At 39.7% G+C, this 16,304-nt stretch overlaps 1 protein-coding gene across 1 annotated transcript in view; it reads right to left on the bottom strand.

The window, feature by feature from the left end:
- MDGA2 (MAM domain containing glycosylphosphatidylinositol anchor 2) overlaps positions 1–16,304 on the bottom strand; it is a 448,026-nt gene that overhangs the window by 42,556 nt on the left and 389,166 nt on the right. The window contains exon 11 of the mRNA XM_032214074.1: positions 7,749–7,926. Coding sequence (XP_032069965.1) covers positions 7,749–7,926 — 178 coding nt within the window. The remainder of the gene's footprint in view (positions 1–7,748; positions 7,927–16,304) is intronic.

Raw genomic sequence — 16,304 nt, 5'->3', positions numbered from 1 at the left:
GGTATGAGAATGGCCTAGTCCCTCTCCCTCCCCCCCCCCTCTCTCAGCACAACTCACCTCACAAGGTTGTTGTTGTGGGGAAAATAGGAGAAGGAAGGAGTATTGCATATGTTCACTGCCATGACTTATTTATTAAAAATAAATAAATAGTAATAAAGGTGGGATAGTAACAACAGAAGCTGTGATGGCACAGTGGTTAAAATGCAGTATTGCAGGGTACTTCTGCATTCCCACTGCCAGGAATTCGATCCTGACCAGCTCAAATTTGACTCAGCCTTCCATCCTTCCGAGGTCAGTAAAATGAGAACGCAGATTGTTGGGGGAAAATAGTCTCTGTAAACCATTCAGAGAGGGCTGTAAAGCACTGTGAAGAGTTATATGTCTAAATGCTACTGCTATTGCTAAATAAAAACAAATCAGATCCAGGAGTTGCAACTTTAACAAGCATTGCCTTAATGATTTTATGAAGAAAAGAAAAAGGAAAGGTTTAAAAAAGACATTGTCCCCTTTTGTCTTCTCAAAACCGTATGCCAAAATTGACAGCCTTTGAAGTGAGAGGATTTTTCTTGGCTAAACTAGCCACAGATCTCTTCTTCACAAAGAGCTCTGTCCCTGATTGTGGCAATTTGAATTAAACATTCACCCCAGTATTCCTCCATTTCTGCCATCGTTCCAGCGATGCTTAGACTGTAGATTTGGATATATTAAAAGTTAAGAGACTCTGATTTTCAATAATGTTATAAAAAATGCATGCAAGAAAGTTTTCCATTTTAAAATGATGCAGAAGAAAATCTTGACTCGGGTGTGAAATCTAACTCAGTTTGTAAACCTGAATTTCTAATGCCTAATATTCTGTGTCAGATGAAATTTGAAAGAGCTGTAGTGTCACATGAATGATTTCAGTCACCTTTAAATATTTTTTTTTTAAATGCAAATGTTCATTTCTTGCCATGATTTGTAGGCATCTCCTTGTGGAATGGATCAATCTTGTTAAACTTCAGATAAATAGCTTGGGGACTATGCAAGCATAGTACTTACTGTTTGGGAACATACATCTCTGCTCTGACTCATGGCTCTTCCATAAAATGTTAAGTGCTGTCTCTGGCCACCAAAAGTCTCTTTCCATAATTTCCTTAAGGACATAATGTTCATAATCTGTGTATTTGGTAAAGTCATACATATGCAGTGGTGGGATTCAGCCAGTTCACACTTATTTGGAACAACTGGTTATTAACTTTCTAAGCAGTTTGGGGTACCAGTTTTTGGAAGAAATCCCCTTTTGTTTTTGTTTTTTTCCACTTTATAGGGCTAATCCTGTAAGGAAGGCAGGAAGGAAACATTCTGGGGTTGTTTCTAGCCTAATCTTTATGGTCCTGCTTACAGAAACCGCCGCTCCGGTTAACCCGTAAGCGAAGTGCCCATCGATGTGAGTGATTGTTGAGTTGGCCATGCCCACCTAGTCACATGACCACTGAGCCATGCCTACCCAGCTAGGGCAGTGAACCAGTTGTTAAATTATTTGAGTCCCACCACTGTATATAGGCATATGTAAAAAGATATGAATTTAAGGATGGAGTCTCTCCTTCACGGATGCTAATAGAAGATAATTTGGACTTCCATTTGTAAAGACTTAAAAATGTTTACTTGTATTGATAGTTTATATATATATATATATATATATATATATATATATATATATATATATATATATGTATATATATATTAGATTTATTAGATTAGATTCTATTAGATCAGCACAAATAAACACACACACACACACACACATACATATATATATAATATAATATATAATATGTTATATATACATACATACATATATATATATATATATATATATATATATATATATATATATATATATATATGAATAAATTAGTTCAGAACATGAAAATATGCCAGCGCACTTTTTGAACCTCCTCAGTTGGTGGGAAGTTGCCAAAAATATGTTGGATTGCAATATAGTCTCTAGATTAGATATCCTGCTGTGCAAAGATGAACATGAAAAATCTCCTTCATTTTTATTTGTGGTATACTAGCCAGAATGTGACTTAGCTGATGAATACTATCTTTATATGGGTCTTATAGTACAAAAGAAGAGGGGGGGGGGGTCAACCTACTTTCCAAAGCCCCAGAAGACAAGACAAGATGGATGGAAATTAAACAAGGAGAGAAGGAACTTAGAACTAAGAAGAAATTTCATTGTATTTAAGTACAATGACAATAAAGATTATACTTATAAAAATTTCCTAACACTGAGAACAATTAACCAATGGAACGGCTTGCCTTCAGAAGTTGTGGTTGTACCATCATTGGAGGCTTTTAAGAGGAGACTAGGCAGCCATTTGTCTGGAATGGTACAGGGTCTTCTGCTTGGGCAGGGGATTGGACTAGAAGACCTCCAAGGTCTCTTCCTACTGTGTTATTCTGTTAGGTGTGATAAATCTCACAAGGTAGTTTTATTTAATAGTAAAATGTTTTGTGAAAACTTTGATGGACTAAAGCCATGATGATCAGTGAATAAATGATAAATGACACCAAAAGGAAGGATACAATAGATCTGAATTAAGTTGCTCTGATCTTATGGAATGGTCAATACATATAGGAAATTAAAGTTATAGACTTAATCATAAAACAAGTAGAATTGAAACAAATTCTATCAGTGTCAGTGGCCAAAGAAAAATGTACCAAGTGGGAAGTCATAAATGCTATGAGATGGTTGAAAAAGTGGTAGGCTCAGATAGCAGCACTTGAGAAATGGTAAATTGTTGTGTAGTCTGCATATGGAGTGTTTGGGGTGGCTATTCGGTGCAGTCTGTTTTATGATTATTAAATTACAATCAGATTCCCCACCCCCCTTTCTCTCTGGAAAGGCTGTCTTATCAGGCAGAATGGCAAATAAATCGTAGAGTGTCTGAGAAAGGGCTTGAGATTTTACTAAGCTTGGGTTTTACCAATTAGATAGCTTTGTTGTTATAGAAATGGCTAGTTTATATTATTATGTAAAAGTAAAAAATTGAGGTTTGATGCTATTGTCTTATTATACAGCACCAAATGGAGTTGGGGAGGTCAACAACTTTTCTTTCTTTTTTCTTTTTTGCGTTTTTCCCAGTTACAATGTATGGCTGTGAAGGTTGGACCATAAGAAAGGCTGAGCGCGAAAGAATTGAGGTCTTTGAACTATGGTGCTGGAGGACACTCCTGTGAGTCACTTAGACTGCAAGGCGATTAAACCGGTCAGTCCTAGAGGAGATCAACCTCTAGACTGCTAAAGACTGCTCTTTAGAAGGCCAGATCCTGAAAATGAAACTCAAATACTTTGGCCACCTAATGAGAAGGAAGGACTCACTGGAGAAGAGCCTCATGCTGGGAAGGACTGAGAGCAAAAGAAGAAGGGGAGAGCAGAGAATGAGGTGGCTGGATTGAGTCACCGAAGCAGTCAGTGTGAGCTTAAATGGACTCCAGAGGATGGGAAGGCCTGGAGGAATGTTGTCTATGTGGTTGCAATGGGTTGAGCACAACTTAACAAATAACAACAATAAGAAGTGTCAAATTTGATTGCGTCACATGACATCACATGACCTTTTTTGCCTTTGCAGAGCCGGGGTGTGTGTGGCCTCTGCATGATGCATTTGGCCTGTGGGCTGCCAGTTTGACACCCCTGCACACTTTCCCCTTCCCTTTCCCCTCCCTTATTTTCCCACTATTTCTTTTGTATTTTATAAACGAATACAAAATAAAATAGTAGAAAGAAAAATCTTGAGTTTATGTGCACTAGCAGATCCAGAGGCCCTGAAAAGGATCAGAATTTGGGCTTTGCAAAAATCCAGGTTTTCTAATGAAGGTAGAGAAAAAGAATAGTAAGTTGCTAACTTAGTTCCCAACTGTATTGAAAATACTAGGACTTACTTAAGCATCTAATGAATTCCTTTTAAATATAATAGATATGCACAATTGTGTTTGTGATCAACATTCCTCTCAGTTTTTATTTATTTACATCAAGCACCAGCTCTAAGCAGAAGATTGGAACATTAAAATTGCAACTGATGTTTCTTAAGTAGTAAAGCTTTAAGATTGTTCTACTTACTCATTTACATCAGCAGTATTGAAAAGAGGGGAGTTAAATTAAAAAGCAAATTCTCTCTAATCGCTCATATTTTCACTGTTCATACTCAAGAGGGATATTAAGTCAAGTCTTCTGTTCCTGGAATAAACCAACCAAGAACAAGTTTTCTAATCTTTTATTATCAAGAAATACACTAGCTCAAAAGGAACTCATTATATTGAAAGGGTTTTTTCCCCCCTTTTGGGTCAGATTTGCTGTAGTAATACACTTTTTTATTCTTTCCAAAGAAATGTAATGTGGGAAAGAAATAATGTAAAATTGCTCAGGACTTTATAACTCCAGAAATTGGAACAACGGGACCAGATTTGGTGTAGAGAGAGAAGCTACGAAAAGCAAGACTGAATTCAGACATGGGGCAAAACGTGGAATTGTGAGAAAAATAGTTCCAGAAACACAAAAGAAAATATAAACACATCCTATGGCTGGGTAACCGGGTAATGGCCCAGAAGGTCCACTAATTGCTTTATTCTAAGCCAGGGGTGTCAAACTCAATTTCACTGAAGGCCACATCAGGGTTGTGTTTGACCTTGGGTGCTTGGGTGGATATGGCCAGGATGGGCATGGCCAGCTCAACACCACTCATTTGGGGGTGCCTGTGGTGGCCCGAGTGCTGTGCCAGTGAAACAGGCTCCTGAGCTCCATTTTCGATTGCAACGATCTCCTGCAACCCTCTGCTAGTGAAAATGGAGTTGGGAGTCTTCCTCCCGCCCCCCGTAAGCTCCATTTTCAGCTGTGACGGCTCCTGCAACCCTCTGCCAGTGTAAATGGAGCTTGGGAGTGCCATCAGTGGCTCTCGCAAGCTCTGTTCTTTGCTGTGATAGACTCCTGTAACCCTCTGCCAGTGAAAATGAAGCTTGGGAGGACCGCACGCAGCCCTCGCGAGCTCCGTTTTCACTGACAGAGGCATTATGGGCTGGTTCTTTACTGTTTCCAGGGCAGCCTTGCGGGCCAGATCTAAGCACCCCACAGGCGGATCTGGCCCCTGAGCCTTGAGTTTGACATCCCTGTTCTAGATGGCTATCTTTCCTACTGGTCACATCACCCAGAATAGGATAAATGCAGTCTTATTCTGTGTTTTCTACTATGGAGATCCACTTGAACATTGAGATGCAACATGGGGGAAGGGCTGAAACATATAGCTACAACACAGAAGCATCATGCATCCATCCTAGTTAGGCTTTCCCAGATAAGATGGGCTGACATATTCTTGATTATTAACCACTGTAAAAAGTCTCATTTTCAAATTTTGATAAATTAATTATTGCTCATTTTGATAAATTAATTATTGCTGGAATCTGCTAGCACTTAATTTAGAAAATCGCTTGTTTAATGTATGCATGCAGATTGCCTCCTGTGCTTGACAACTGAAAGAATACCATTACTGTTTTCATAAACAAAGAGGAAACACAACAAAATTGATTGGGAAAATGTACAATGACATTAACTATTTGAGCTGCTATGTAAAGCAGTGGCAAAGAAATAGCAATGAAAAAATAAATTTAAAACTAAATTATTCCCAAGTATGCTTGGGAAGAAGTCTGGCAAAAATTGATGAAAAGGAGACAGTAAGCTAACTTTGGGAAAAGCAATGCAGTTTTACATTAGACAGGCAATGTGTAAACAAGGTTTTTACACTTTAGCAGTCAAAATCAAGAAGATGACCAGTTTGTAGTTATCAGTGACCTCTTTTTCCCCTGTGTGAAGACATAAATATTTGACCTTCTCTGGTCATTTGGCACTAGAACAATGCTCACATAGTTTCTTGGACATTATAGAAACGAACTCCAGAATAATATCCACCAGATCCTTCAGGGCTATCAGCTGTAATTTGTTCCAATCTGGAGACTTAACTCTTTATGGTACCAAAGTACTTCCTAATAACCTTTTTATTTACCTAAAATCCCCTACTCACTTAATTTCATTTGAACATAGAACCACATTCTGTCCTCTGGGGAGAACTCTAAAGTAGGAGTTGAAAAGCCATGCATGTTCCTTATCATCTCTTACTATCCCATCATACTCTCTTAGCAGCACGCTCATCCCTTATTTTTTATATTGGTAGAGCTAAAAGACCCCTTTTTGTTCCTTTTAGCATCCCCTTCAAGCCTGAATTCCTTTCTAACTAGCTTTCTGAAGTATGTGCAATATCCTCTTGGCTATATAATGATGTTTGTTGTGATATTAAAGACATAGTAGTTGGGGATGTGAATGCTGTATCACTGACTGAGAACCAAAATAGTTTTCAATATGTTAGATTGCACAATGTAATGTGGAACTGAAAATTAATGCATCAAAGATACAAGTTGTGTTTAATAGGGGAAATGGTGTAACCGGTTGCAAGTTTTGATCTGGAAGGACAGATGAAGTAATAGCAGTAGACTTATATACCGCTTCATAGGCCTTTCAGGCCTCTCTAAGCGGTTTACAGAGAGTCAGCATATTGCCCCCAACAATCTGGGTCCTCATTTTACCCACCTCGGAAGGATGGAAGGCTGAGTCAACCCTGAGCCGGTGAGATTTGAACCGCTGACCTGCTGATCTAGCAGTAGCCTGCAGTGCTGCATTTAACCACTGCGCCACCTTGGCTCAGTAGACGAATTTGTGTAGACGGTTTTATAAAAATAGCGATGTAGAAGGAGATATTTTAAAATATGAAAATGCTGTTAGAAAGTTAGCATGAAGAATGTCTGTTCAAAGAAATGAAAATGACAACGTGTAAGAGCATGTTTTGTCATATGGGAATAAGAGTTGGGTTTGTTACCACAAACATAAAAGTAAATTGGATGCAGTGGGAATGAGATACTTAAGAAGCGTGTGTGGTAAAACAAGAATAAATTGGGATAAGAATGAATGTGTAATCAATAAATATGAATTGAATACTAAAATAAGGGACAGTGCAAAAGATATACCAGCAGTTTCCCATATAGACAGAATTAACGAGGACAGTATAGCAAAGCAAATGAAGAAAGAATGAATGGGTGGATACAATAATAAAAACTGGGAAAGTCAAGGTTGAATGAATTTCATGAGCTCCTAAAAAAAACAAGGGAGAATTTTAGTGAGCAAAAACCAGCACCACAACATCAATGTATGAAACAGTGTGTTGTTATAATACACATAAATAATATTTCTGTATTTGAACATTTTCCTGGCAGATTGTTTCAAAGACTACTAAGGAATGTGAATTCCATGGACAGATTTACATGTTAATGTCCATTTTCAATTGAATGGCTTATACTTTAATATAATAATAGACTTATGGATGATTTATTTGTTTACTCTGACATGAATATATATGTATGATTATAAGAGTTCAATTCCTAAAAGATGAATCTTTCCAGGAATTTCTTTTTTTGCACATTAACAATTAAAAGAAAAAACTAATAGGAGGGACAATTTATCAGACTAGAGTACAGCCCTGTAAGAATCCAAGATGCCCCAACCTCTCCCATCAAGGTTTGGAAGGCTGGAAGTCAGACTTTGGGACTTATGTTCCCAAGCCCTCTCCCCCACCCCCTCTCTCTCTGTCTGTCTGTCTCTCTGTCTCTCTCTTTCTCTCTTTCTCTCTCTCTTCCAAAAGGAAAACTCTGATTTCTCCCCTTACCACTGTACTTGATTACACGAATGGTTGCATCTCCATCTCCAAAAATAGTGACTGGTGTCAGGCGAACTTCATAAGCCTCAGGCTTGATGAGTTCTGTCAAGTTGTAGGTTATTAATTCTCCTTTCTGGATCTTCCCATTCACAGTAATTTCCTGTTCCCACCAGCGTTGCTGTCCAGCCTAGAAAAAGACACAGGGAAACAGGAGTGATTTTTTTTTTTCAGGAGACACAGGCAGTGGTGGGATTCAGTCAGTTTGCACCTATTCGGGAGAACCGATTGTTAACTTTCTAAGTAGATCGGAGAACCGGTCATTAGAAAAAATCTCCCCCCCCCCCCACTTTACAGGGTTAATCCTGTAGGGAAGGCAAGGATGAAACATTCTGGTGTTGTTTCTAGCCTAATCTTTATTGCCCTGCTTATAGAAACTACCTCTCCGGTTAACCCTTATTACATTGTAACAGCTAAGGTGAAGCGCCCATCGATCTGAGTGACGTTGAGTTGGCCACACCCACCAAGTCACAATACCACTGAGTCATGCCTACCAGATAGTCATTTGGGCAGAGAACTGGTTGTTAAATTATTTGAATCCCATCACTGGACACATGCCATAATGCAAATTCCCATGATGACATATGCAACAATAAACAAGCAAACATAAATATAGTTGAAATTATTAATTCTCACCAGACTTTGGTGAACTAATTTTTGAGAATGGATATAAGACCACTGAATGATTTTGCCCTTTTGGTTCTGTTTATTTTTCTCAATCAGGGATGAGAATACCTGATCTGAACCAGAGCAACAGCAAGTGTGGTTGAACATATATAAGGAAGATTGAATTAAATATAAGTATATCAACAAGAGCCACAATATTGTTGTTGCTTTGGGAAACACCCTTTGAAATAAATGGGGACCGAACAAATATGTTGGGAAATATTTATCATCATTTTAAGTACAGTAATTTTACATACAAACATATTTTCTGGTTTACAATTTTTGATCTTCCTCCTGCTATATATTCCTTCTTTTATATTGTTCTACCTAAGCTGATTTTTTTCTCCTTATTTCCAATCTTATTACAAATAGAAGCATAAACATTGATTCAGGCCAGTGGTTTCTTTGTTCTGTCAATGTTACTAGAAAATAAATGTGAGGCAACCCATTCAATATTTTTCATATATTTTAAGCGTTCTTGGCAGTTTTCGTCTTTCAGTGATGGAATGTTTTCTTCAGTCTGATATAGGAAGAACACCAATGTAACTTATTATTATAGATTTGCCAATAAAGAAAGAAATGGCTGTGTGTCTATTCTTCTAAAAGAAATAAACTCATTCAGCAACTGCTTTGTTCCATGTTAATTTGTACAAGGAACCAAAGTGCAAGCCAGACAAAACAATTCCATTTGTCAAATTTGATCCATAAGAACAAAAGGCAGAGCCCATAAAATCTTTCCACTCCATATCTTTTAGCTGGAGGAATCACTCTATCATTTAGAATAGATACATTCTCCCTAACCCCATGTAGAAATACTTGTAAAGGTTGCCAGGTTTGGGAAGGCTGATCTACACAAATCATATCAACAGCCAGCTACTCTTCTCCAAATTACAAAGGTTTCTTGACCCATAGAGTAGTTTGTTCATCCAGCTGCTGTGTTTAATTGATATGCTTGCATTAACTCAAAATCCAGAAGTCATTATTTTCTTTTGAAGAGGAGTTGATATAATGCCTTAAAAGTTTTCAAAATGGATTGTATTAGCTTCCCCCAGAGTTTATACTCTCTATCAATGTGTTTTATTCAGTTTCTAAAATCACATGTGGTTACTAATTGTATGTTGATAAACTTGATAAAGTTTACACTGCGATACACATGAAGGATATAGCTTCTTTTTTCCATTTAATTTGGCATTCAGCCCTCTTGCATGCATGATTAGAAATATGAAAATATTGATTGGCACAGAACTGAAGACACCAACTGATGCTATTATATATGGAAAATAGGAGAGGTGGAATTCAGCCGGTTTGCACTGGTTTGGGTGAACCAGTTAACTTTTTGCACAGTTCGGAGAACCGGCTGATCCCACCACTGGCTGGCCTCTCCCCTCCCAGGAGTTCCAGCCACTCTTTATCTTGCCTCGCCCACCTTGGTCAGGCCCACGGCACAGCTGCTGTCTGGCTCTCTTGCTCACTAGCTTCAACCACATGGTCCCCGCAGCTCAGCTCGCTTGCCTGACTTGGCCCCAGCCTCCCACAAGACCCAGTTCCCTGCCTGTTGAGCCTTTGCATAGCAACAGCATTCTGCCTTTATCGTGGTACATTTGTGCTCAAGGCAGCCCTCACCTCCTGCCACAACTCTCAGCCTTTGTTAATGCAGCTTCGCATCAACAGCGGTGAGCTGCTCTCCAATCTGAGACACTGGCCTGCTGCCGCTGCCTTCTCCTCATTGTCAGCCAGAACAGCCTGCCACTGCCTTCTCATTGCCGGCCTGAATGGCCTGCCACCACTGCCACCTCCTCATTGCCGGCTCAAACAGATCTCCTACTCACACTTTCAGGTAGCATGACCTTATTGATCCCCAAATGGCTTTCTGAATAGGTATCCAAGAATGTTGTAAGAGGGGGTGGCATAGGGCTTAAAATATTCCAAAGGAGCAGGACCATAATTTTAGGATTTAGGATTTTATTGAGGATTTATATGCCGCCCTTTTCCCTGAGGGGACTCAGGGCGGCTTACAACAATGAGGGGAAGGGAGTGCAAGACAAGACTTAAAAAGAAAAAGAATCGTGAATAAAAGAAAATTATCCATAAAAACACAACATTCACTCAACATTCGGGCGGGGTGAGAGTAATCCTATCCCCAGGCCTGACGGGATAGCCAGGTCTTGAGGGCTGTGCGGAAGGCCTGGACTGTGGTGAGGGTACGGATCTCCACGGGGAGGTTGTTCCATAATGTCGGAGCTGCAACTGAGAAGGCTCTCCTCCGCGTAGTCGCCAGTCGGCACTGACTGGCGGATGGAATTCGGAGGAGGCCTACTCTGTGCGATCTGATGGGATGCAGGGAGGTAATTGGCAGGAGGCGGTCTCTCAAATAGTCAGATCCACTACCATGGAGCGCTTTATAGGTGGTAAGTAAGACCTTGAAGTGCACCCGACGATCAACAGGTAGCCAGCGCAGCTCACGGAGGATTGGTGTTATATGGGCGAACCGTGGTGCGCCCATGATCACTCGCGCGGCCGCGTTCTGAACTAGCTGAAGTCGCCGGATGCTCTTCAAGGGCAGCCCCATGTAGAGCACATTGCAGTATTCCAGCCTAGAGATCACAAGGGCTCGAGTGACTGTTGTGAGAGCCTCCCGGTTCAGGTAGGGCCGCAACTGGCGCACCAGGCGAACCTAGTATAACCACCATAATTGAAAAGGGTCAAGTCCTAGGTTTTTGAAGATTGGTTATTTACTTACTTGTATCTTGCCTTTATTATTTATGTAAATAACTGAAAGTGGCAAGCATATCCAATACATCTTTCTCCTCCTATTTTCCCCACAACAGCTCTGTAAAGTGGGATAGTCTGAGAGAGATTGACTGGCTCAAGGTCACCTAATTGATTTTCATGGTTTATCTGTTTATTTATTTAATTTATATCGCCACTTATTCTCCCATGGCGACTGAAGGCGGTTTACAGAATATAAAACCACATTTAAAACAATAAAAACTAACAAAAAGTATCAAGTAAATTAATATAGTACAATATAAAAAATCACTCCCTGCCCCAGTGACAATATATTACATGAGCCATTTAATGGGCTCTACCCTGCTCTGTGTTCCCCACGCCTGCTGGCAGAACCAGGTCTTCAGCGCCTTCTGGAAGAGTGTTAGAGTGGGGGGCATTCTAATCTATGGGGAATGATGTTACAGAGAGAAGGAGCCATCACAGAGAAGGCCCTTCTTTTGGGTTCCACCAGGTGTATCTCTTTTGGGGATGGGACATGCAACATTCCATGCCTCCTCACTCTTATGGGTCGGGTAGATGCGACCAGTAAAAGACGGTCCCACAGATAACCTGGTCCTAAGCCATGAAGAGCTTTAAAAGTGACAACCAGCACCTTCCAATTTCATTAAGATATTCTGGGCTTTTCTTCCCTGAATGTAGCAGAGGTTAGACAACTCTTTGTTGGAGATGCCTAATTTAGTTTTTGCCCTGCATTTTATGAGTCTCTCTATTTTTATTCCTTCATATCACAGTAAGTGAATTTATAGGATATTAAATAATTTTCTCTGGCAGGATCATTTTGATTCGAATATATTAACACCTCAGAGAATCTTTAATAAACGTTGGTTGCAAATAACTGCTGTTACAAATGTAATTCAGGAGTTCATTAATTCAGAGGGCCTGGACTTGTCCTATTATTCACCACCGCTGAAATCCACAGGACTGTTAACAAGGTTTTAAAGCACGTGTTGTGGGTTAAGGATGTCTATTTTCTAACAGACTGTGTGCTCAATATCTGAAACTTACCAAGATTTAAAGAATTGTGAATTTTTGTACATGGGTGATGACAAAAGACTTTAATTCACAACACCAGTAGAATGAATCAGCACCATTTGCAGCAACAAACTGTTGTAAAAATATGATTTAGGCCTTTTCAACAAAAGGGCAAGAAAGAAAACTTGGAGTAATCTCTTCAAACTGTTTTACAGATCTTTTTTTTTTTTTTGTATACAATTTTGATGTTATATCATGAAATATACATCAGGTTTTTTGTTTGGTTGATGCACCCTTTAAAGATAATTTTGTACAAGGTATAATTTGCAATATAAATTTTATTTAATTTGATATATTTATTTCTCTAAGTGTGGTGCCTTGGACAAATACGTATTTTCAAAGCTCTTAATTAGAAAGGTAATATTTTTCAGATTGTGGTGAAACCAAGACAAAGAAATGGACTTGGTTACATCAAAAATCTCAATTTTAATGTACTTTATTGGATGCAATTAAAATTAATTAAATAAAATTATTCACAATGTACTTAATTATTCCGCTCTGTCTCACTGAATTACAGTACACTGGTAAGTTTTGGAAGCCTCAGATTGTGATTCTTGTCTCAGGTTTCTGATCTATAATATCATAGAATTGGTAACACAATGGTAACACATTTTGAGTGCTACTTCATCCCTGTATGCTTATTTCAATGAGTGGCAAGGTGTTCATTTTTCAAAGACATGTTGTGATTCTTCCAAGCATATGTCTTTATTGCTCCTCACCCATAGTCAGAATCTTGCAAAACTAAAGCATGCTAACACTCCAGAAATATTATGGGAACTAGGGAGAAGCCATCTTCACCTTCTTTCTCTCACACAAACTACCTGAATTGAGTTCTCATTTGCTTTTTTCTGAAATTCTGAAATTCACTCTCCCCTACTAGAAATACAGGCAATATTCAATTACATCTGGCTACTCTTGAAGCCCTTCTCTGATATTCTAAAGCATGAACAGAACATGCTTCTGCTGAGCTTCTTGCTTTACCTCTCTGAAGCTTACTAGGAATATCTTCACTAGTATGGTTCCAGTTAAATATGAACATGGCAATCTTGTTCTGAATGAAAAAAATAAATAAGACAGGAAAAGATAGGATATTAAAGGGGAAAAAAGGGACAAGGCTTGAAATGCATTCAACTCAACTCTGACACACGAAGGATAAGTGCCCTTAACTATTTAAAAATAGGACCTTTTGCTCTAAGACTCTCCCATGAAACAAGACATTTTGAAAAGGTGCACACAGTTCATCACAAAGGGATTGTGATCATTTATATCACAGTAGTACCAAGGAAGATGGGGATGCAGTGGCTCAGTGGCTAAGACACTGAGCTTGTCAATCAGAAAGGTTGGCAGTTCGGCAGTTTGAATCCCTGGCACTGCATAATAGAGTGAGCTCCCATTATTTGTCCCAGCTTCTGCCAACCTAGCAATTCAAAATCATATAAAAATACAAGTAGAAAAAAAGGGACCACCTTTGGTAGGAAGGTAACAGTGTTCTGTGCGCCTTTGGCATTTAGTCATGCTGGCCACATGACCATGGAGATGTATTTGGACAGTGCTGCCTCTTCAGCTTTGAAACAAAGTCAGCACCAGAGTCGGGAACGACTAGCACATATGTGCGAGGGGAACCTTTACCTTAGTACCCAGGAAATCTATTAACATGTAATCAGGTCATTGTTGGCAAGACTAAGTCATTGAAGGCATGAATAAGGGATCATGCTCCCTGCTGTGTGGCAGCTTCCCTACCTGGGCTCCTGGACCTCACTGCAGGGCTGGTGGTGGAGTTTTTCAAGCTTATAGCTCTGAGGGATTTCAACCTGCTATCTTACCTGGGGATGGGTGGGATCGGAGGTAGCCTGGGATTTAATGGAGACCATGACTTCCTTGGGCCTGTCCCAGTTTATCCAGGGCCCTACTAGGAATAGTTGTCACACATCCAATTTGATGTTCTTGTTGGAGCAGTGCCTATGTGACCTGGAATTGGTGGACTTGTCTTTGGCCCCTCTGTCATGGTCAGATCACAGTCTGGTGGTAATGAGTTTCTCAAGAGCTGTACCCCCACTCCCACCCCCACCCCAACCCTGTGCGCGCAGGGAGGCAGGACCTATTAGATTGGTCTGCCCCCAGTGACCTGCTGATGTGAGGCTGCAATTGTATAACTGAAACCCTACCTGATGCTTTGAATATGCACTTGGGATCCCCATCTTGTCCTTTTTGATAGACCACTTCTGTCTCCAAACCAACTGCTTCCAAGCTTCCCAACTGAAGCAGGTTCATCCCCAGAAATAATGGTTTGTGATATGAGCTGCCACTTATAGCACATATTGTTATATTGAGAGACAAGCACAAGCTGTGTCTCTGCTGTCTTAGTCCCAAGGGATGAGATGAAGATGGCAAGGACATCAAATTTATCCGTTCTTCTAAATTGTATCTGTTTCCATCTCTTTCGTAACCCTACCTCTGAAGACACCATTAAAATAACATCAAAGAATTTGATGAATGCATCTTACCTATGCAGTACTGAAAAAGGAACAGATGTTATGATGGGGAACAGTATTATGTAAACAGGAATATAACTGGTTGCCAATCCTATTTTTCCCCAAAGAACTCTAACAATTGGATGTATATATTCACCCATTCCCACCTCCCTCTGGCTTATTTCTAGTTTACCCTGTTTTAAAGGAATGTATTTCGTCAGTAGAACATCTGCCATCAAAATAAACAACATAATGGTAGAAGATCTCCAGAGACCATTCTCGTTGCTGTCACAGTCTTGGGCACAATTTTGAGAAGAACCAAAATACTGTGGAAAATGTATTTAGTTTAGGATAATGGTTCAAAGTCATATAACTGGCAGCATCAAGTCAACCTTGGCTGATCTACCATACTTTGAATAAGATCAAACCTAGTACTAGGAGAAGAAATCATCAGGAGATATCAGGGCAGTAAAATAGACGGTGAAGTCTAAATTGTTCCTGAAGGAAGGATAAAGTGAAACACTTTTTGTTGAAAAGGTAAACATGTAGACATGTCCTTGCAGTCCCATCTGATTTTAGGAAGACTTTGGGTTTTCTAAATCCAGATATCAGGTTTCTGGATAGTTTGACAGCCTCCCCATCTCTGGTAAAAAGTCTACTCATAGATGCTGTGGGAGGCTTTCCCTCCACTGTTTTTATAGCCATGGAGTAGACTGCAACCAACATATCACCTTTGTTTCTGGCTTTTCCCTCCCTTCGTGGCTTGGGACCAGGTTATCTGAGGGACTGTCTCTTGCTGGTCACATCTACCCAACCCATCAGAGCAGGGAGGGAGGGAATGTTGTAGGTCCCATCCCCAAAGGAAATACACCTGGTGGGATGCTGAAGACCTGGTTCTGCCAGCGGGCCTGGAGAACCCAGAGCGGGATGGAGCCCATTAAATGGCTCGTGTGATCTGATGCTGCCGAGGCGGGAGTGTGTGTGATTTTGTTACATTGTACTATATTAATTTATTTGATTCTTTTTGATGGTTTTTATTGTTTTAAATGTGGTTTTATATTCTATAAGCTACCTTGAGTCACCATGGGCGAATAGGCGGCAATATAAATTAAACAAACAAACAATCCACACTCCTTTTCACGATCCAGCTTCTTTGCACATTTTTAAATATTTTATTTATTTCATCAGATTCTTCGTTCAGTCAGATGTTTCAGTCCAAATGCTTCAAGGAAAGTTGAGACTGGAGTCTTTATTAAACACAAATATCAGTTTGGCCCTGGCATTTCTCTGCTATTCTTGTGAGTCCTCAAGGTTTAAAAATCAAATGCATCAGAGTTTGTTGAGGATCTCAACATTTGTTTAGGAGTTCAGTTCTAAGCACTGGTCTTGACCTTTAAAGATTTAAAGGAAGTCTGAGGTACCTCTTCCACAAATACAGACCTGTCTGCATGCACACTGAGATGGAAAAATTGAAAACCACACACACAAAAGGCAAAAAGACAAAACACCTCTCCCCCATCAATCAATCAATCAATCAATCAATCAATCA

Source organism: Thamnophis elegans, chromosome 1, assembly GCF_009769535.1.
Source record: "Thamnophis elegans isolate rThaEle1 chromosome 1, rThaEle1.pri, whole genome shotgun sequence".
NCBI classification, from domain to species: domain Eukaryota; kingdom Metazoa; phylum Chordata; class Lepidosauria; order Squamata; family Colubridae; genus Thamnophis; species Thamnophis elegans.
This window is presented reverse-complemented; position numbering and strand designations above follow the sequence as displayed.